The sequence below is a fragment of the Hoplias malabaricus genome, chromosome Y (assembly GCF_029633855.1).
Source record: "Hoplias malabaricus isolate fHopMal1 chromosome Y, fHopMal1.hap1, whole genome shotgun sequence".
Classification (NCBI taxonomy): domain Eukaryota; kingdom Metazoa; phylum Chordata; class Actinopteri; order Characiformes; family Erythrinidae; genus Hoplias; species Hoplias malabaricus.
The window spans coordinates 15,937,206-15,959,258 of NC_089820.1; the positions used below are offsets into that span (position 1 = coordinate 15,937,206).

Below are 22,053 nucleotides of genomic sequence, written 5' to 3' on the forward strand. Positions count from 1 at the left end.
ACAGCATTACTTTCGGACATGGGAACTGATTCAGCAGTGGAACAGTAACAATAGCCACTTGCTCAGTGATAACTATGAAAGGCAGCAATGCAGAAATGTGCTGTGATATGAATGAGAAAAGCCACATATTTATCTCAATTATCCTAATCAACAGCATTCAGTCGTCAGCCCTGCCAGCATTCAGCAGCAGCCCTGTATTATGGCCTCATTATTGTACATCTACTTACGTTTTATTTTAGGAAGGTACTTTAAATTTAATCTTGTTTTCAACTACTTTTTAATATTTAATATAAGACAATGTAGGATTTAGGAAACACTACTCACCTCCAAAAGTAATATAAACATAGAATGAGTATTTTCAGTATTCACTTCTGACCCCTTTACATTTTTCTCCTGTTTCCTCCTTTCTCTGTTTCACATTATTCACTTTTCGCTATTTTTTTTTCAATGGTCCTTAATTCTTTTCCAATTTCCCATTTTTTGTTTCACCCTTTTCCTCTATAGATTTACTTTCTCTTCCTCCTTTTCTCTTTTTTGCTTTTACTCTCTTTTCCTCTCCACCTGTATCCCACATTCTCTCTCCGTCCCTATTGTATATCCTCTCTTCTTTCTCTGTTTATTTCCCTCACCTCATCACATCTTCATTACCCTCAAACCCTCTCTTTAAACTATTTCATCCTGATGACCTATTAGACCAGCTGGAAGCTCGCCGAATAACGAAGCCACTTTATCTCTCACAAATCAAGAACTTGCTGAGGGGGGCCAGCAGGGGCACTGTCGTCATGGCAACTGGTCGTTCTTTGTGTCACATTTTCACAGATTTACTTTACTTGGACCTCGAAACATAGAGCTGGAGATGTTTTTTTTTACGAACCACATTTACTTAGATATATTTTCATGTATTTAATATTCCCTTAGAATGTTCAATTGACAACAATGTTATTTTTGTCTAGATATTTTTTTACGTCCAAGATTGTAAAAAGCACTTTTCATAAAATTCAGAGTTTCCTCACCATTTGCTTGTTCTCAGTTCTCTTTAAATGCTTGAAATAAGTCTAGTGTGTTTACGAAGCCCATGTGTCAGTAAATGACTAAAAACATTTGTTCATTAATTTCTCTGTAACAGCTTTTCAAGTTCAGGGTCTTGGTGGGTCTGGAGCCTATCCAGAATCAAGGCAGGAACACACCCTGAACAAGGTGCCAGTCCATCATAGGGCACACACTCACACAATCATTCACATTCATTCACATCTATTTGGAATAACCAATTAACCTACCAACATCTGTTTTTCGACTGTGGGAGGCAACCCATGTAGACCCTACACCCTCCTCCAATGTTATCATGCTGTTTTGGCAGGGCTGAGCCCAGAGTAACAATGATAAAGGCTCTAATCTCCCTATTACAGGTCAGTGGAGCATCACAATGATTTTGAAGCTGTACTTTTAAGATAAAAATACTACAGTTCCTTTAACATATTAAGTAAAGAAAAAATATTTGTTTGTATATTGACATTGATCAAGGTAAAACAGTCCCGTTATATCAGACACCTGAAGTGCTTCTGTCAGAGAATCTCTCTCAGCAAATTACATTAGGAGTTCAGAATAAACTGTAGTATAATATTAAGTACTCACATTTTGTGATTTTTCTGACTGTATAAAAGTTTCTAACAAGTGACTGATTATACATTATTCCAGTAACTGGATATGAAGTTGCCTTAGACGTACAGTGAACCAATTCCAATCAATACAGTCCAGGTCAGGTTAATACTGCACGTAGACATAGTTATGTCACTATTTTTGTTTGTTTGTTTCTACTCACAATGATATCGGTGGACATCTTCTCATTAGACGCTAGATTACTGAGTTTTAATAATGGTGAGTGAAGCTCTGGTTCTGGGACTGTATCTTTACTGAGCTCCTTCCCCCTCCCAGCTCTGTCTTGAATTTCCCACGCCCGCTCGTGTCACATCCGGTTCAGATCCACGGCTAACAGCTCGCACCTCAAATGTGCTTCCACACACCTCAGTCCCTGCATTAAGAAGACAACTGTGGAAAGGGATGAAGTGATATCCCCCCCTTCCTTTGATTCCCCCATACTCGGTCCTCGCTGTTGTCCATAGAAGAGGGGGTCGGCAGAAGAGAGAGAGAGAGAGAGAGAGAGAGAGAGGGGTCGAGGACACAGCGTCGACAAACCGAGGCGCAGTAAATATGCTAAAAGACGCCGAGCTGGTTCCATCGTCCCTTTTATTTTGATACCGAAGGCAGAGAGAGGGACTGGATCAGGGGGTCTGAGAGTGAAGGAGACAGAGGGAGAAGGAGAGAGACAGAGGGAGAAGGACCGGTGGAGCCGAGCTGTATGTGAAAGCCCGGATCAGGTGCTGGACCGCGGCGGAAGATGCAGCCTGCGAACAAGCTCCTGAGCCTCACTCTGCTGCTCCTGATGGGCACTGAACTCACACAAGTAAGGCATAAACACGCCATTTTCTTCCCCCAGACTACACCGCCAGCCTAATTACTGCGATGCGCCGCGCTGCCGCTGTAAATCCCTCACTGTAATTGGTCAGATTATGCTTTAAGCCAGCTGTAGTAATGTGCTTAAGCCTGTTTCAAAGGAATAATCACAGTGGGGGGTACCAGTACTTCTTAGACCACATATATGGACCAAGTTTACGACTGACTATAGGCTACAAACAAAAGCACAGTTCTTTATGTGTTTATATATGTGTGATATGTATGTAAGTAAACATTGCATTCATAATAAATCATCAACACAGCAAATTCACCCGTGTTAAATCAACACTGAGAGTGTTGACAAGTTTACATTTTTACACTAATGGTGTTGATATATCACTGGTGAATTTGCTGTGAAAGCAGGTTTAATGCTGTCAAATGCACATTCGTGGAAGTTCATACATCACTCCATGGAGTATCTCACTGATCATTATTTTACTATTATGGCTTAAAGCCAGAATCTCAGATATCTGTTTCTGACAGGACATTCATGGCTCTGCCAAAACCACATTGATAAATTAGTGGTGCTTAATGGAGATCGGTACATGGTGGGAAATGGCTTGTTTGTCCATAAAGTTATGAGAAGTGTGGCCCAGAGTCATTCCAGAACGGTACATTTTGACTGGCCTTGAACTGTGTGTTGTACTGGTTACTTTCTGTTCACATTTTCGGGGAAATTCAATTTTAGCAAATTATTAATTTCTCAGAGGACATGGTCACTGCTGTGAAATATTAAAAGTCTTAAATAATGTTTTACTCTGTTTCATTACTGATGGCATGAGAACTTATCAAACCTGATTATACTTAACTTCTTTTCTTGGCATTGCTTTTGGGGGGAAAAAGTGGACTATTATTCTCTTTTATTCTTACTCTTAAACTTAGTCACTGGAAAACAGCTGGTGGTTCAACGGAGGGGCCAAAATCAAACTTGTAATCAACCATAACTTGCCCTATTAATGCACCACCAAACCAGTGTTTTAAGCTTTCTTCTTGAACAAAACGACTGGTTCCCCAGAGAAATGTCTTCCGGAAATCATACATTTCTGTCTGTGGAAAGTGAGGTGTTTTTTTTTTTTTCTCCAGCCCAGAACTCTAACACCTTTGGTATGCAGAATATCTTCAATGTGCTAATTGGGGCAATAAATAACGTTGGCTCATTGTGTAAAAAACCCTGTAAAGTAAGGCTGAAATTCTCAGAAAGAGTGAAAATGAACCTGAGGCACAATTTTAAGTGTCAAATTAAAAAAGTGCTAACTGTACTACTGACTGATTAAGGAAATGTCGTGAATGTAATGGGCTTCGGTCAAACTTTAGAAAAACAATATAGAAACTAATAGAAAGGGAGGAATAAGTGGTATATGACTCATATTGAAATTTCTGAATAAAGGAAGTAGGTTTAGAATAACCCATTGTAATACAGTATGAAAACACATTGATCTTTGTGTATTTGGGAAACTGATGACTTAATTAAGTGCAGTTTTCAAATGGATGGTGTGAGAAATCATCTACAAACAGGAATATTTGATTATCAATACATAACAAATTAAAACATACTATTTTAAAGCTTTACATTACTTGAATTCCCCTAGGATTTGCATAGGATAAGTTGTCCTCTGTGTATATATGTGTATACTATTTAAAACGAGTAGATTTTTAAATCATATAATAAAAAATAAAATCTTGGCATCATAGGTCAGCAGAGAGAAGGTTAAGGTGATAAAGAAACCTGCACTGCCCCCTGTTGGACGATGCGTGCTTTATCGCCCTGTAAAATGATCAGTTAGCAATAAATCTGCTACATTTAATAATCAAGCTTTTTAAAGTGTATAAGAAAGAAAAAAAATCCCAAACTGGAAATATGGCCATCCATCAGTCTACCACAAGCCTCGTGACCACGCCATGGTCAGCAATGTTTAAGATCTTCATAAAATAGTTAGAGGAGGACTCACTAAATAATTGAAAAGCATTTTTTTGCTTGAACGCTGCAGAGGTTTCTCCTAGAGGCCATCAATTTACACGAACCTCACTTTTAGTTTATCGTTATATAATAACACTTATATGAAAAATATATATATTATAAGAGCTTGTTTGTGTTCATCGAAAAAATAGAGTTTAATTTCAATGTAAATAAAACAAAAAGCCAAACTGAGTTATTGCCAGAGTGGGTGAACCGATAACAACGTGTTTTAAGGGAGTTTGTTTTATTCATGAGGAAATGATGATGCACTCATTCAAGTTAATCCACACATTAATTCATAAATGCACAGGTTACGTTCTTATGGCTTTTCGGATCTGCTTTAACGAACATATAATCCCCACAACATTTTTCACACAGCCGTGCCCTTAAATGTTATTGACCTCACCGTATCAAGCTTCTCTGCAGTTAAGTGCCCACTGTTATGAATCTGTTCGACGTCGTGCGTGAAGAGAGTTGAAGGAATCGAGAGTATCCCAGCTCATGAATATTTAACGAGGTGGGCGTGGTCAATCGGCCAATGAGGCGCCGTGCCGAGTCTTGGCGGTTTGCATTACAGTTACTCGAGCGCAGGCATAGAGACCTGACAGCTCCAGCGGGCTCTTCCTCACCACCCTTCTCCTCATCCTCTTCATCTCAAAGTACAGACAGAGGCAGAGCGCGGACAATGATGGTGTCCCTCACGAGTGATTCCAAGGAGGTCTCCGCGCCGCGGGGTCGCTCTCACTCCGGCCTCGCGAGCCGCTCTCTCCCGCTGCAGCGCGCGCAATGAAGGACGTGTCCGGACGAGCTGAGAGGAGGCGCGCGCAGAGATGTCGGTGCCGTTGCTGAAGATCGGCGTGGTGCTCAGCACTATGGCCATGATCACTAACTGGATGTCGCAGACCCTGCCCGCTCTGGTCGGACTCAACACAACCAAACTCTCCGCCGCTCCGCCAGGGGTTCCGGACAGGAGCACGGGAGTGAGTGAGAGACATAAATAAACAGAGCGAGAAAGTAGAGTGAGGTTAATGCTTATTATACGAGCAGATTGGTGGTATAATTATATTAATAATGTAATGGATCAGCAGATAGATTTGTGAGGCTCAAATGTCTCATTAAGTTCATTATTATATTCTTATTACCATTATTGTTATTATTATTAACAGTCATTATGTAGCTGCTGTTATTCATTAAAGTAGAAGCAGATGTTGATTTTCATGACAAGGCTACAATTATTATTTTTTTATTATTTATGACAAGGATTAATAAATAGTTATTAATTACAGCATAAATGTAAATGTCTAAAATGCAGACAGGTAGACAGTTTCAATATATCTCCATTACTAAAGCAGTATTTTCCTCAGTGCATGTTCTTACAGACAGGCTGCAACACGAATTGTAGAAGGTGTCAAATGCCCAAGAGTCTTTTAATTACAATCGTGCAAAATATGGCTAGAATTGCAACCTCAAGGGACCTAATGCTGCCTTCTTTGTTTCTTACATTCTGTCCTTCAGAATGACGTGATCAAGCACAGACATGTCTTTGCATCATGTAAAATAATGAGTTTATTTGTCTGTGAAATGTTGCAGTGCACAGAACTCACCTGAGAGAAAATATTTGCCTGATTGGATTTTCTCAAAAAAGTGTCAAATGTCTGAACAAGATTTCTGTAAACACAGCGATACTGGGAAAAAAAAGTGTTTCTGCAGTGAGATAATTGCTTCTAGCGCATTAACATTATCGCTGTTTTCTGCTAATCAGTCTGCTTTTCTTGACAATTCTATTTTAAGTAAGGTTCCTGTAAGCAGCTACCACATTGTGGGAGGGGTTCTTTAAATGTGTGCCTAAGAAACCTGCCTAAAATGTGCTGTTCTGTATCTGAAATGCCTTTTTTTTCTTTTCATGCTCATTTATTTGAATAGCTGCAATTCCCCAGTTCAAAGCTTCTAAACCTTCTTAGATTCGAGATTATGGTTCAGTGGATAATCTCACTGTACAATACCACAATTGCAGTCGATTTTCAAGGACATGTCTCCAATTGAGTAAAATCTCCTAGCCGGAATTAGAATATGGAGAACCCATTTGCGTATTGGATATTAGACATAGGGGAAGGGTTCTACGGTCCTCAGATCCAGATGGTACTCTGACATCAAGCCTTGTGATCATAGGGTTATACAAAATCCCCTTGGAGGAAAAAAACTGACTGTGGTCAAACCTTTGGCATATGGAAGCTCCTAGAACTTTCACTTGTGCTCTGTGTACGGGTGAGACTTCTTCATTTGGACATGCAGCAGATTCTGAGGCTAGAATAGCCAGCACTGTCTTTGGGCTTTTGTGGATGTGTCATCAGCTGCATATGGCTCAAACTCAACAAGATGTAATAAGTGAAATGTCTTGCTGTGCTCAAGGTGGGGAACAAGCTGCAGAAGAATTGAAAATCATGAGATATTGAGAAAATGTAATAATAAGACATTTTACTCTTAAACAAATGCAACAGAAAGGTGTATATATATACATACATATATATATATATATATATATATATATATATATATATATATATATATATATATATATATATATATATATATATCAAATGGAGCCTAACCTCCAGGCCATTTGAAATTGGTATTATATATTTTCTGGAAAGGGCGCAGCAGGTAGTGTAGCAGTCACACAGCTCCAGGGACCTGGAGATTATGGGTTTAAGTCCAGCTCCTGGTGACTGTCTGTGAGGAGTTGGTGTGTTCTCCCTGTGTGTGCGTGGGTTTCCTCCTGGTGCTCCGGTTTCCTCCCACAGTCCAAAAACCCACATTAGTAGGTGGATTGGCAACTTGAAAATTGTCTGTAGGTGTGAGTGCGTGAGTGGGTGTCGCCCTGTGAAGGACTGGCACCCCCTCCAGGGTGTGTTCCTGCCTTGTTCCCAATGATTCCAGGAAGCTCCGGACCCACCACAACCCTGAACTGGATTAGCGCTTACAGATAATGAATGAATGAATATTTTTTGAAGGGAAGCACAGTGGCGCAGCAGATAGTTTTGCAGCCACACAGTTCCAGAGTCCTGGGGTTGGGGATTCAAGCCCTGCCTCTGGTAACTGATTGTGAGGAGTGTGTTCTTCCCATGTGTTTCTTTCCCGTGTTTCTTCCGGGTGCTCCGGTTTCCTCCCACTGTCCAAATAACACGTTGATAGAAGGATTGGCTGCTCAAAATTGTCTGTAGGTGCGAGTGTGTGTCACCCTGTGACGGACTGGCGCCCCCTCCACGGTGTGTTCTCACCTTGCGCCCAGTGATTCTGGGTAGGCTCCAGACCACCGCGACACTGAACTGGATAAGCGCTTACAGACAATGAATGAATGAAGGAATATTTCTTGGGAACTAATTGTAGTGTTATTGCTTCAGCTCTCATCAGAACTGTTCCAGGTTATAAAGAGTTGGAGAATGTTGATAATATGTAACTGTGATATGAAACAGTCAAGGATTCTAACAACTGGTCTGGGATCCTTCAGTGTGACCTATATTTGTAAGTTCTCACATTGTCCTTATTTGTCTGTGTTTTGACCAGGTGCTGCCTGCGAACCCGGAGGAGTCGTGGCAGGTGTACAGCTCAGCGCAGGACAGTGAGGGCCGCTGTGTGTGCACTGTGGTTGCTCCTCAGCAGACCATGTGCTCACGGGACGCCAGAACCAAGCAGCTGCGACAGCTTCTGGAAAAAGTAACACTTGCATTCAAAAACAGAGCAAATTCTCCTATGGTTACTGCAATATAAAAATTAATGAAGGGATTTCTATATTATATCATTATTTTAGATATAAGGCACTCGTTGTTCCTGGCATGTTGCTTGCTCACTCGTGCACACATTCTACCTCCCTCACACACTGTTTAACAACTAGGAGCACTGATATTAGCACTAAAGTAGCATTTGGAAATTTGCATCAATGAAATTTCATGTCTATATTAAAGCAAGGCAGTGATTCATGCTTTTAAACCAAATATGTTAATGATGCATCTACATTTTTAGTTACATAGTAAGTCATCCAATATGATTAATATTTTTTTTTACATTGAGTATCAACAGCTCACAATAGGTCTTTTTAACATGTATCTGAATCCCAAATGCTGTGGTCTTTTTTTTGTGCCACTCTTTTAGGTGCAGAACATGACCCAGTCCATTCAGACATTAGACCAGAGGACACAGAAAGACCTGCAGTACGTCCAGAGGATGGAGGTGCAGCTACGTGGCTTGGAGTCCAAATTCAAACAGGTGGAGGAGAGCCACAAGCAGAACATTGCCAAGCAATACAAGGTATGAACAAATAATTTGTTCATTCAATCATTCTGCCTTGTTGGCTCCATTTTAGTCCTGTTGCTTTCTCCCTGTATAGCAACATGCAGTATTTGCCTTTTACCAAATGCTGTCTTTAATTGATTTTTTGTACTGCTTGCCAATTTAAATATGCCTTTTTGATACAATGTTTTGCAACACAGTGTATTACAGGAAAAAAAATGAGACAGGGACAGAAAATGTTTAGTTTTATTAGCCTCTTTACGATTAAGTTATTGAAGGTCTTCAGTATTTATTCTGCATGGAAATCCTGTTAGTTTGTATTCAATTATGAGCATGATTTTAAAAAGAAAGAATCCACCGTTTTTGCCTCATCTTTATCTGCTGTGTCCAGACAAGGTAAAGGTAAAAATCCTCTCCAGGATTTCATTTCCACTACCTGTTTTTTATCTCAGAAAAAATGTAAGTGGTGTCAAGGCAGTTAAAACAAAATTCTGGAAAGGATTTTTATTTTCTGGACCTGAATTTTGACTGATATTTGACTGTCTCAAAATAGAAGCCAATGGGTATTCATGTGCTATTCATATGCTACAGATGCAGCAGACAGAGATTAAGCTGAATCCCACTGGAGAATTTCTTTAAAGCCCCAACCTTTAGTGTAATATCCATTATTGCATGTTCAGGCATGTACAAACATGGCATTTCAGCCACCAGATGAATTCATAAAGAACTGTGACTCAATGAAATGGAGGAGATGAGTTTTTTTTTCTTCTGTTTTCAGAGAAGTAATTTGGTACGTCAAGGAACTGTGTCTCTCTTTGGTACTTTACAATGGTGCTTTATGAATTCTTAAACAGGCTGCTAAGCCCGTACTGAGATTATATATTTATAGCTTCACGGGATCTAATAAACATTTGAATTCATTAGTGTAATTATCATGATTATTTGTGCATATGCAAATAATCTAAGCTCTGTTTGTGTCCTTGCATGTTGCATCCTTCACCCACTTCTGAATCAAAAGTAACATGTCGTTCTGTGGTTAATCCTTCAACAGTGTATTTGTATATATGATTCAGACAGGCTAGTGAGTTAGCTACTCAACAGTATCTCGTCTTCTTGCTTGCAGGGCTAACATTATGAATTATTTCAAAGCTGCAGAGACTGAAGAGCAAGTTCATTGTAATCCCCAGCTGGTCTGCTGAACCTTTTGGCACCATTTAGTTTACTTTTGAACCAATAAGCACCTTTAAGGCTTCATGGTCCGTTCTCTTTCTGTGCATGCCACTGTAGAAGCATTTCATGAAAAGACATTTATTTATGTTATGGTGATATCTCTTCCATGTCTTTCCTCATTCAGGCTTGTTTAATGCATATTTTGCTACCAAGGGGGGAAAAAAGTAACAAAGTAATGAGTAAACAATGTTGTATGTGACGCAAAGCATGTATTCACTTTAAAGACGTTGCATTTTAAACGTTGAAAAATAAAAGAGTTTTCCCAATTGTTCTTCGTGTACTGAGGACTTGTTTATGATGCTTATGATATGTTGTATGATACATATATGTATATAACATGTATATATGTGTTAGGCACATATCACATTCATGTCAGGGTAGACAGAGAGGGCATGATAGGGTCAGAAAGGTGTTTGGAACAAAACGGATTGCACGCATGCCTACTGAACCAAGCCTATTTTAACCTTACAGGCCATAAAAGCGAAAATGGAGGAACTTAGGCCAATGATACCAGTGTTGGAGGAATACAAGGCCGATGCAAAATTGGTATTGCAGTTTAAAGAGGAGGTGAAGAATTTGACGTCAGTGCTAAGCGAGCTGCAGGAGGAGATGGGAGCCTTTGACTACGAGGAGCTCCACAACAGGGTGTCAAATCTTGAGGAGAGGCTCCGTGCATGCATGCAAAAATTAGGTAGGCGGAGTTTGAGCACAAACACCACCACCCTCTCTGTCCCTGAGAGTGTGGCTCACAATTAGCCAGATATATTCACACCAGTAGACATTACTGAGCCATTTTAACTGACACTTTTAGATTACAGCATGCAAGTACATGACTACATAACACATTTTTAGATGGATAATGGTGGCTTTGCGATACAGGTAAGTTCACACGATTTTCAACAGATTGATACAGAAAACGAGTTATGCATAAATGGTGAATACAGCTTGTATGCAGTAACACAATCATTTTTATGAGCACTTTTAACACATCAATATAAAAATAAGTGAATCAGTGGAAAGCACAGCATGCATGCAATAATATGATACTATGCAAGCATTATGTATAAATAACCAACTTATACACTGAAACGTTGGACTAAAATAGTTTTTTATCAAATTAATGCATAAATGTTTCTTGAGTAAACAGCAATTACACATCATGCAATAAAAGCACATTAAAATGTTACTTTAAGAAATTAATTTCAGAATATACATTAAAATTGCTGCTATGAATAAATGGCAAACACAACTTTATTATGACATTATGTATGAGTATGCTTTGCTATTACGGACCATGCCCGTAAAGGCTGAAACTGGGAGGTGAACTGAGATATATTATTGGGCAGGAATTCATGGCAGATCTGGTGTATAAATAACCCTGTTGGAAAAGTGTAGAAACAAAGTGGGAGTGAGTTTGTCAGACAGGGAAATGATGGGAGTTACAGGGTTATAGGGCTGAGAGGGGGAATTTCGGCCTGGTCCTATTTCCAAAATGTTGTTGTTACATTTGGGAAAAAATCAACATTGAAGTAATAGTCACTAAGAATAATTAGCACAAATATACTGTATGCAATATATAAAGGAAACGTGAACTATCTATACATAATAAATGCATCTGTATTTGGTATTTCCTGGTGCAATGGTGAAATCTTTTTTAAAAATGACAAAAAAAGATATCATAGTCCATCATGACTACACAAAATATGTTTAAAAAAACATGTTGCATAAACATGTATACATAACATATACTAAAATGATGAAGGTACAAATTTGATTTACCAAAATAAACATCTTTTTAGCAGAAAGTATAAACTTACATTTCAGCATAAGTTAATGCAAAACTGTATTTTGATAGTAACAATATACTTTATAGAGTGGCATGGTACTATGAAAGATTGTTTTAACAAATTAGCATAGAAAACTAAATATTTAATTAATAAATAGGAAACAAACTTTGTGCACCACCTTGTAAATGTCTGTGTAGATGCACTCAAAAATATTTTCACAATGGTATACATGCATTAAAAGCAGCCATTCAAATCTGCAGAAGGTTGAATTTGATACAAAAAATGTTTGTGCTGATGCATGTGGCCATCATCCTCAGTTTCAGTCATTTTTTGCTTGAGACCATGAGTACTGGAGCTGATTTTGACACCTGGGCAGAATTGATAGCCCCTAGAAGTCATAGAAGTGACAGGCCTTGCTCCACTGTAATGAATAAATCAAGTGTTTCTGGGGATATGACATAATGCAGGTGGGGAGATGTTAGACAGAGATAAATCAGATTATTTTTGGTGTCAGAGTCAGTGAATTTAGAAACACAGTCTTTTAGACAGTCTTTAATGGTTTAACACAAGCTATTCTGTGAATACAAAACAGCATATTGGACTTTTTCACTAAAACATTTACCAAAAAAAAGGAAATGGAGTCACATAAAAACTGCTAATAAGAGGTAGAAGAAAAGAAAACTGGATATTTCTTTAAAGACCCATTTCTCTGAATGGAGAACCATTTTATATTGTAAAGTATTTCGACAAAATATTCTTGATATATCCTAATGAAAGGTTTGTTTTAGCATTTAAGTGATTGCCACACTGATCAATTTATAGATTCTATAAAATGTATGCCTTTTTAAGAGTACAATAGCAGATAGATTTTTATTCACCATGTCTCTGCTGTCTAATATAATTTTTTTGCCAAGAGACATATGGGACCCTTATTTTTAAGAGTGTAAGTAGGTGGTTAGTTACACATGTAGGCTGTTTCTCTTAACTGGAACAACAGATTTATTTCCTGCACAGGGTGTAATTTTGGCCTATTTTATGTTAGAAGAAGAGAGGAGGAACCATGCTGGGATTTGGCTGTCAACAGTAAACACTAAAGTGAGCTACAGGCTTATGTCTCCTTCTGGGCCAAAAACTATGTCCCTCGTAAAGACAATCATCCAAAAATAGAGGCAGGATTTGAGGACTGAAAGATTATTCCTCTTGGTACAGTAATCACCTCCATGTATGAACTGCTCACAATATATTATGCATGTTAAGGTTAGCCATGAACTGATACTGTTTTACTAAAGGTAGGTATTCCAGTTGTTGTTTTCCTGTTAATTTATTTTGGAGATATGAGGTTCTGACTACAACAATAAACATGTCTTTCCCTTTCTGTAAAAAGTGTGCACTAAAATATGAAGGAAAATGAAGTACCTGTACAGGACATGTTAACTTGTTTTCACTTTGGAAGTCAAAGCACATTTAATCTTGCTAATCTTGTTTTACACTTGAGCAGTAGCATTGCTTGTGTGAAAGTTTTTAAATTGCCATATTTAAGTGCTATAATTGTAGACTTTACTTCTGTGTAGATTAATTGCACTTCTATGAATTGTGCAGGATAATACTAGAGTGGTAATTTCAGCAGCTAGTGTTATTCAAGCGTCAAAAAACATGACCCAAATCTTGCTTACAGTATGTTGCAGCATAATTGCATCAACAGGCTCACAGATTAAGTGCCATGTCCTCAGACTGTAGTATCTTAGTGGACTCTATTCATTCGGACCTTCTCAGAAAACTGCTGTGAAAATAGCCAAAATAATGACGAGTCTTTGTTGTTCTTCTTTAGTCCCATTAGCTAACATTTGCACATCTGATCGCTTCCAGTGATTACCCATCTGTGCAGGGACGATTAATCTAACAGTTATTTATTGAATATTAATTTCCATGGAGGATTGTTTGAAAGTGGGTTATGTTTGCAGCAGTAAGCCCACGATGGAGAATGGGGAGGAATAAATCACAGCTTGTCCGATCCCGTAGAGATTATGGAATTACACAGGTCAATATTAGCAGACTGCTGCTTCTGGTGTGTAGAAGTCAAACAGGCACTCTGTACCACAGCTACACACTGGTTGTGTTATTCTCTTCTATGCTATACTTCACTATAATATGACTGAGATTAAAGGCATAAGCTCAAGTCCTTGCCACTGCTTTAGAACCAAAAGAACACTATATTACAATATGCACTGCCCTACATATCTAACCCCACATCAAATCTCCAGTACTTAACTGTGTCATATACCTATATACACCAAACGACCACAAGATTAAAACAAATCACAGGTAATGTTAATTATATTGATAATCTGATTACACTAGCACCTGCAATGGAGTTTTTATTAGGCACCCCGTGTGTTAGAGCAGGAAGAATGGCCAGGTGAAAGGTTCTGAGCAACTTTCACAATGGCCAAATTGTAATGCTCATAATGTCAGAGCATGTCTAAAATAGATGGTCTTGTTGGGTGTTCCAGATATGAATTCGTAAGTACCTGACAAAAATGTTTACAAGGAAGGATAACAAGTGAGCCAGTGACAGGTTCATGGGCACCCAGGGTCAGTGATGCTTGTGGGGAAGGAAGGCAAGCCTGTCTGATTTGATTCCACAGAAGAGCTATTGTAAAATAAATAGTTTAAAAAGTTAACACTGGCTTTGATAGAATGTTGTTAGAACACATAGTGTAGGCTGTGTACTCTCTGCTGACCTCTTTGCTTCCTGAATTATTAATCATTACCTTTGGCTCCTATAAGCCAGTTGCGTGTTCACTGTTTTTTTTTTTTTAGACTGCTTTTGACAAGTACTAACTCCTACATACCAAGAACACCACACATCAACTGCTGGTTTGGATATGCACTGAGTAAAATATTACACAATATTATCACAATTTGACCATTCTCAAAGTTACTCAGATCCTAGTCTAAGCCACAGACATTCCACTGGTGGCTTCACTGAATAAATGATTCAGTGTAGGTATTTCCATATCTGTAAAATGATAACAGGAATGTATATATATTAAACTTTTAAATCCATTTGATGTAATAAGATTTTTACGTAATTCACTACTATATTTCTTGGTCTGTACAGAACAGCCAGTCTTTTTAAGCTATGTCAAGAAATGTTATTCACTACATTACAGATTTTCTCAGTCGCTTTGGGGCATTTCTCTAATCATCATTTATATTTGCTCTACATTATGTGCATTTCTCAAAACATTTCGTACAAACAGCACCACGCAGTGGATTACTGGCAAAGGCTGATGATTTTTTCAAAAATCTTAGTTCTTGTCCCAGAATGTCAGTGTCATCAGATTGTCAAGGCCTTGGGTCATTAATTAGGAACAAGTCAGTCAATATATTTAGCCACATTGTCAGTATAGCAGTAAATCTAAATGTTTTCTGAATGTTTTGGTGACAGTGAAAATGCAAGACATTGACTGAAAGAGACTGGGCATGATTCATATTCATGCTTTTTACTATTTGAATTGTAGGTCAGTGACAGACTGCGTCATTATGATACAGAAAAGAAAAAACAGACAATTCAGAAATATAAACATGAGAAACACCCTTAAGGCAGAGATGTTACATATAGGGCTCCATGGGGAATTACACTGGCGTCTTTCTAGACATCCATACACTGCTCTCTGCCGGGTCAAATATTCTCATCGACATCACATCGGATATATTCCCTTGCAATGCAGCAATGAAAGCTTTTTGAATGTCTTATCCAACCTCTACAGGCATCAGCTGTGATGTTCTTACATGCTGCATATATAGCAGCCAGCAGGGTCATCTGAGTATGCAGCTGGCTCCTTACACATTTTGGGCTGTTCAGTATACATTATACAGAAATGTATAATATGTGCTTCACAGCTCATGACATCTTGATCAACATTTCTGAGTGTACTGGCTTTTGCATTGGACTAGTGCCTGGGTGTTTTGGGTGGTTGAACTGTTGTACAGAGAAAGAGTCTAATACATTCTGATCAACAAGATAAAAGCAATTGATAATGTAAGAAAGAGCAGAAAGCTGTACAAAATCATTTGCATGCTTAGACTAAAGCATGTGCTCTTTGTCCAAAATGAATGATTAACTAGATGATGTAGATTTTGAACAAGTCATTTTGAAAAACCTTTAGTTAGGGAATGTAATTGTACCTAATTCTGTTGTAATTGTAGGTTTTAAAACTGTTGATTTTATATGGCCCATATCATCTTAAGGACTTGTATTATATTCTTGTATTTTACAAAGTTCCTTAACGAAAGATTGCCAATATTCACCTCTCCTTCTGGAGAAGAAAATGTATTATATCTGTAGCGAGCAAATCTGGGCTTTAAACCCAATGTTTTACCTTTAAAGGTAAAATACCTTTAGTGACCAATAATGTACCTCTACTGTAACATTTTTTTGAGTGTACAAAGAGAAATACATGACGTAATGAAAGCTATATTCTGTATTTTGTTCACAAAGAGTACACTTTATATAATGTTTTTATTTATTAGTAAACTGTATAATGAGCTACATGAATATACTAATGCATGTTTTAGAGCAGCATAAGGCATAAAATATTACAGTGGTGTATCAGGTTAAAGTATTTGCAGGGAGATGATATAATGCACCACATTTAGTGATTACAAACTTGGAACAACAGTGCAATGTATTGTTTTCAAATATAGCATGACCAGTGAAATATAAAACAGTTTATTGATCTGAATAAGTGCCCATTAGGATATATTTAACTAGAGAAGTGGGGTACAGTTACAGTGTGAAGTATAAAAATATTTCAAGGAACACTAGGGGAGCTAAAAATGTAGTAGTGTGGTAAGAGAATGCAATCCTGTAGCCACTGCTCCAATGTCAGAGGAGATGAGAGAGCAAGTGCGAAAGAAAGAGAGGTTTTGTGTGTGTGTGTGTGTGTGTGTGTGTATGTGTGTGTGTGAGTGAGAGAGAGAGAGAGAGAGAGAGAGAGAAATAGAGAAACAATGACAGGTGGAGTTTATTTTCAGCTGTGGAAAGATGGTTGAAACCATGAGTCATAGATATGAATGAACTCGTGAGAGAAAGAGTTGGATCTTCACACTAGCCCAAGGGTGTTCGGTTATTTTTGTGTGCAAGAATATGGGTGTTAGAGAGAGACACAGGGAGAAACCATCTATATTCCATATCCCACATTCTGGCAACATTGCTAACGTCCACACAAGTTGTGCTTGACTGCTTCTGTCTAGCACCATGTCAAAACAGAAAGTATGAGCTGTTTGCTGTCCTGAAACTTCTGCTCAGGCATCTCACATCCTTGAGTCTGACAGAAGCACAGCTTAAAGTTAATGAAGATTTCATGCACCAGATGTTGTGTTCAGGTTTGTGGGAATATGAAGATAACCCATCATTTCCAGATACAGATCTCATTTAGTACTGCATTGAGTTTGGATGATAATATAAATTAGACAAACAATTATTATCTGCCATATTACTAGACAATAAATGACAATATCATGACATAAATGTAGTTGTACATATGAATTTGCATTTTTAAAAATAAAAGAACTAATAAAGTTTCTTTACACAATGAATTACAAAAACAATTACAGTGCATATAAGACATGAAAATAATCTGTGTCCTATGGCTGTCCATTATAGTTCCTCATGCAAAATAGCTCTATACATTCAACCAGAAAGTGCTGTGCTACTCTCCTGTCTGTTAAATAGATGCATTTGCGATGGTTTGGTTGACTTGACAAATTTAAAATTTAAAATTACAAAAATATACGGGGCATATGTAATATGTTCCCTGTAAAGAACCACTATGTACATTAAAGTTTATATATATACATCATACCTACAGTCCTTGTGTCAGTCAGTTTAGAATTATGGTAGGTTAGGATACACAAGGGTAGGATAGGTAATAGAATTACAGAATCTTAATACACACCTCTCATTCACATTAACAGTCTGAGCCTATCATACTCCCTTTTTTGTATTTTGATGACTGCTTACACATCATACATCTGCACACGTCTTTGCATAAAACTGATTTTGATTGTCATATAATCCTCATTAATTTTGTTTTCTTATATGAAGCCTGTGGGAAGCTGACAGGAATAAGTGAGCCTGTCACTATTAAGACATCCGGATCAAGATACGGATCATGGATGACTGATCCCCTTGCCCCTGATGGTGATACAAGGGTAAGTTGATTAATTAAAATCACTCTGAATTAAGATCATGCTTTGTTTTGTGGGAACAAAAGAAACAATGCTTTCAGATGGACATAAAATGGAAGATAAATTGCATTTGCTTTGAGTGCTTTGCCCTTGACTTTTGTCATGACGCTGCATTTTTGGGTGCTAAATACACTTTTCTGCGCCATATCAGCACTCTTGTTTGTCCCCACTGTATTTGCTTGCTCCAAGACTGAGGCAAATTAAATTAGCAATGCACATTTGGATGCAAATGCTAGGTGTAAATCTCGATAGATACCATTAGCTTGCCAGCATGGTCATTCAAAATAACAAGCAACTTTTATGTCAGGGCTCCAAATGCAGTGCACCTTTCTGCTAGATTATGGTTTAAATAGCCTTCCCACAGTTAGATATGTCTGGCTATTTTAGTAATCCTTTTCTTTAAACAAGCTTTTGAATCTTTTTCCAATTTGTCTGACACAGTCTACACATCAGTCTTTGTTAGATGTCAGTAGGGGACTGCCAAATAATCCATAGTCCTGTCATATATTAATGGACCACTTCAAAGAGAATAGCTTGAGGTGAGCCTGTAGTAGTTGTTTTTTTTTAGCCTCCTTTGAGAAAAAAGCCAATAGAAAAGATTGAAGTATTCACCTTTGCCTGTGTTGAATGACTGATGAAGGGTCAGGGAATTGCCTTTGGGATTAGAGTTGAAAAACTTTGATATACTTAAGGAAGCTTACACCTTTGTACAGGGATTAGAAATAGCCAGAACAGGTCCATCTCTATCAAGAGCTAATTAAAATGCTAGCTTACAAATTTTGAATAATGGACTATTTTAGAACACAATGTTCACCCATATAGTTTACAAACATTTATTTTTATCAGCTCTTTATACATGCAGTATTTTCACTGTAAGTATGTAGAGAGTACTTAAGCATGAAGGTTTTGCATCATTACCTTCACAAGGTTAATGTTTTTGATACTGCTTGTTTTAGCATCTGCTTGTGCTGTTTAAAAAAAAACACAAAATACAAAATGTAATAGCTGTCAAGGAAAGCAAAAAAGCATCTGCTTATTTTGATATATTTAAATTTTATTTTATTACATTAAGAACATGGTGTGTTAGTGTGTGTTGTTCTTGTACGAATGGAACAGACACAGTAGTGCTGCTGGAGTTTTTAAATGGTGTGTCCACTCATTGTCCACTCTGTTAAATGTACCCACCTCATTGGTCTACCTTGTGGATGTAAATTCAGAGACAGTAGCTCATCTGTTGCTGCACAGTTTCTGTTTATCGTCCTCTAGTCTTTCATTAGTGGACACAGGGCACCACCCACAGGACACTACTGGCTGGATATTTTTGGTTGGTGGACTATTCTCAGTCTAGCAGTGCCTAGGGCACTGAGTGTATGATCCACTCTTACCTACAGAACACGTCAATGTCAATGCAGCGCTCAGCATGATACACCACCAAAATCATACCAGCTCTGTGGTGGTCGGTGGGGGTCCTGACCATTAAAGAACAGGGTGAAATTGGGATAAGAAAGTATGCAGAGAAACTGGTGGACTAAAGTCTGTAACTGTAGAAGCACAATCGCTCCTGTGTGGTCAGTGGAGCTGATAAGATGGACAATGAGTGCAGATACAAGATAGGTGTTCATAATCCAGTGATTGTTCAGTGTATATTTCTTAAAGAATTTACTTGCAGATTTAAAATGGTTTGATTTTACTTCATTGCTCTGCTGTGTTGTGTACTTGATCTTCATGCTGTTTCTCCAACCTCAGGTCTACTATATGGATGGCTACCACAACAACCGCTTTGTACGTGAGTACCAGTCCATGACAGACTTCATGAACACGGATAACTTCACCTCTCATCGCCTCCCTCACCCATGGTCTGGCACTGGTCAGGTGGTCTACAATGGCTCCATTTACTTCAACAAATTCCAAAGTCACACTATCATTAAGTTTGACTTTAAGACGTCCACCATCAGTAAGTCCAGCCAACTGGACTACGCTGGATTCAACAACCGTTACCACTATTCATGGGGTGGCCACTCAGACATTGACCTGATGGTTGACGAGGGTGGGCTTTGGGCAGTGTATGCCACCAATCAGAATGCAGGAAACATCGTCATCAGCAAGCTCAACCCAGTTACGCTTCAGGTCATCAAGAGCTGGACCACTAACCACCCAAAAAGAAGCGCTGGTGAGGCCTTCATGATATGTGGAACACTCTATGTCACCAATGGCTACTCCGGAGGGACGAAGGTATACTATGCCTTCCACACTAACTCCTCCACCTACGAGTACATTGATATCCCATTCCAGAACAAGTATTCCCACATCTCTATGCTGGACTACAACCCCAAGGACAGAGCACTCTATGCTTGGAACAATGGGCACCAGGTGCTGTACAATGTCACCCTGTACCACCTTATCCGCTCTGAGTAGCTATAGATCTCAACACAGTGACCTTCTCTACCAATGTGAGATGTAGAACTGATGGAATACTGAAGAGTAGAATAATACCAGTGATTGTTCAATAAAAGAAGACGTCAAACTATATTCAAAGTAATATTAGGCAACATTATAAACAGCTGCCAAAAGTTTATGCCTTTCATTTTCTTATTTGAAAGATTTGGACACTGATTTCATTCTTTCTTTAGATGATTGTGTTCTCAATTTTGTATCACAGAGTTCTTGTACAGCTTTGTCTATGAATATGAATATTAATATGAAAATAAATTAAAACATCTTGTAGGCCAAGAAAGAGAGATGTACAGAAAGGAAGACATTACCATTTATTTATACAATCATATCCTTTGTATCAAGAGCAATCAAGACACCTTTCAACACCAACTAAAGAAATGAAGGCACTGACTGTTGGAGGCACCCTGTTTTAGTGAAAAAATGTCATTGTGATTGTATGTAGCGTTTTGGATTTTTCTCAGAGTTTTGCATGGACATTTTTAACACTAAGATCCACAAGGATGTATGTATTTCACAATAATATGACACATTATGTATAAGAGGAGAGTAGATTAGCAACGAGTTTGTTAAATTTCTTGCAACATTTTATTTCTACGTTTATTTGATTCACATTATCTGTGCATCTTCCTAATTTTGTGTTTATAAAATCAATTTATAATCAGTTCTTAATCGGTAGCTTGGATTGTAACACAGAAAAGAATATATGAAAAAGAGTCTATCAAATCATATCTCTATGTCAGCAAAAAATATTACAATAGAATGTATCAAAAATGTATTTATGAGATAGCAATGTATACTTTGGTTGTAATTCAAAAATTGACTTTACAAGTCAGATGTCTTCGTAGTTTAGAAGAGATTGATGGTGGCATCAAAACTGTTGCGCTTGCATATGTGTTGTACCTGCAATGTGATTCATATCAATAAAACCAGTCTTCATTTTACAAGGATCTTTTCATGGCAGGAGTGGAAATAAACAGTGACAAATGCATGCAATCCTGTGCTATTATACAAAAACATGTCGGTAGAATAGCAGAAGTAAATCCAATCAAAATGGGTTTTGAAAAAATAATCTTTTTTTTTTCTGAGAATGAAATCCTTTCTCAAGATAACCTGACTTTAGTGTGAACCTTATCAGCCCCCAAGGCCCAGGGGATGCAGGGATCAGTATAGAAAGTCAGATGGAAAAAATGAAACCCATCCCATGGTGAATGTCATTACCAGCCTCCAATTTGTTCGCCATGGCAACGGGGGCTGGAATGTGATGACCTCATCTGTTTGACTGCAGGGAAACAGCTGATCGGGACAGACTCAGGTTGTGCCACATAAGACAAAGTGGCTCATTAGCCTTGAGCTGTTCTCCCAAGGCAAAACTAAATTGAATTGTCTGGCTCTATCTGTACTACAGCAAAGTGAGCATCCAATTCTAGCCATAGAGTAACAAAGAACAGCTGTACCCAAGCATTCATAGGTATCCGTGCAGCAAACCTTAGTGAAATTTTCTCTCTCTCTCTGTCCATCTATCACACTTTAAGATAAAGATTTATCAGTAACATTGCAGCTTCAGGGTTTTTC

The 22,053-nt window shown here is 38.2% G+C and overlaps 1 protein-coding gene across 2 annotated transcripts; it reads left to right on the forward strand.

Moving 5' to 3' along the window:
• Positions 1 to 1,981: 1,981 nt before the first annotated feature.
• On the forward strand, positions 1,982 to 21,407 carry LOC136678383 (noelin). Of its 2 annotated transcripts, none has more exons than XM_066656436.1 (6): positions 1,982 to 2,461; positions 8,033 to 8,182; positions 8,618 to 8,773; positions 10,457 to 10,676; positions 17,885 to 17,991; positions 19,774 to 21,407. In XM_066656436.1, exons 1-6 carry the CDS (start codon positions 2,396 to 2,398, stop codon positions 20,440 to 20,442), a joined length of 1,368 nt encoding a protein of 455 aa, XP_066512533.1. In that variant the 5' UTR covers positions 1,982 to 2,395; the 3' UTR covers positions 20,443 to 21,407. The 2 variants fall into 2 exon arrangements, with proteins under 2 accessions (XP_066512533.1, XP_066512532.1); XM_066656435.1 differs by lacking the exon at positions 1,982 to 2,461 and adding an exon at positions 4,898 to 5,448.
• Positions 21,408 to 22,053: the final 646 nt, after the last annotated feature.

What these genes read in the sequence shown, in the direction of transcription:
- LOC136678383 (XM_066656435.1), top strand. Translation starts at nt 5,299, where the DNA reads ATGTCGGTGCCGTTGCTGAAGATCGGCGTGGTGCTCAGCACTATGGCC. An exon ending in TTCCGGACAGGAGCACGGGA is followed by an intron (nt 5,449 to 8,032) that starts GTGAGTGAGAGA and finishes TGTTTTGACCAG; the next exon opens with GTGCTGCCTGCGAACCCGGA. An exon ending in ACATTGCCAAGCAATACAAG is followed by an intron (nt 8,774 to 10,456) that starts GTATGAACAAAT and finishes TTAACCTTACAG; the next exon opens with GCCATAAAAGCGAAAATGGA.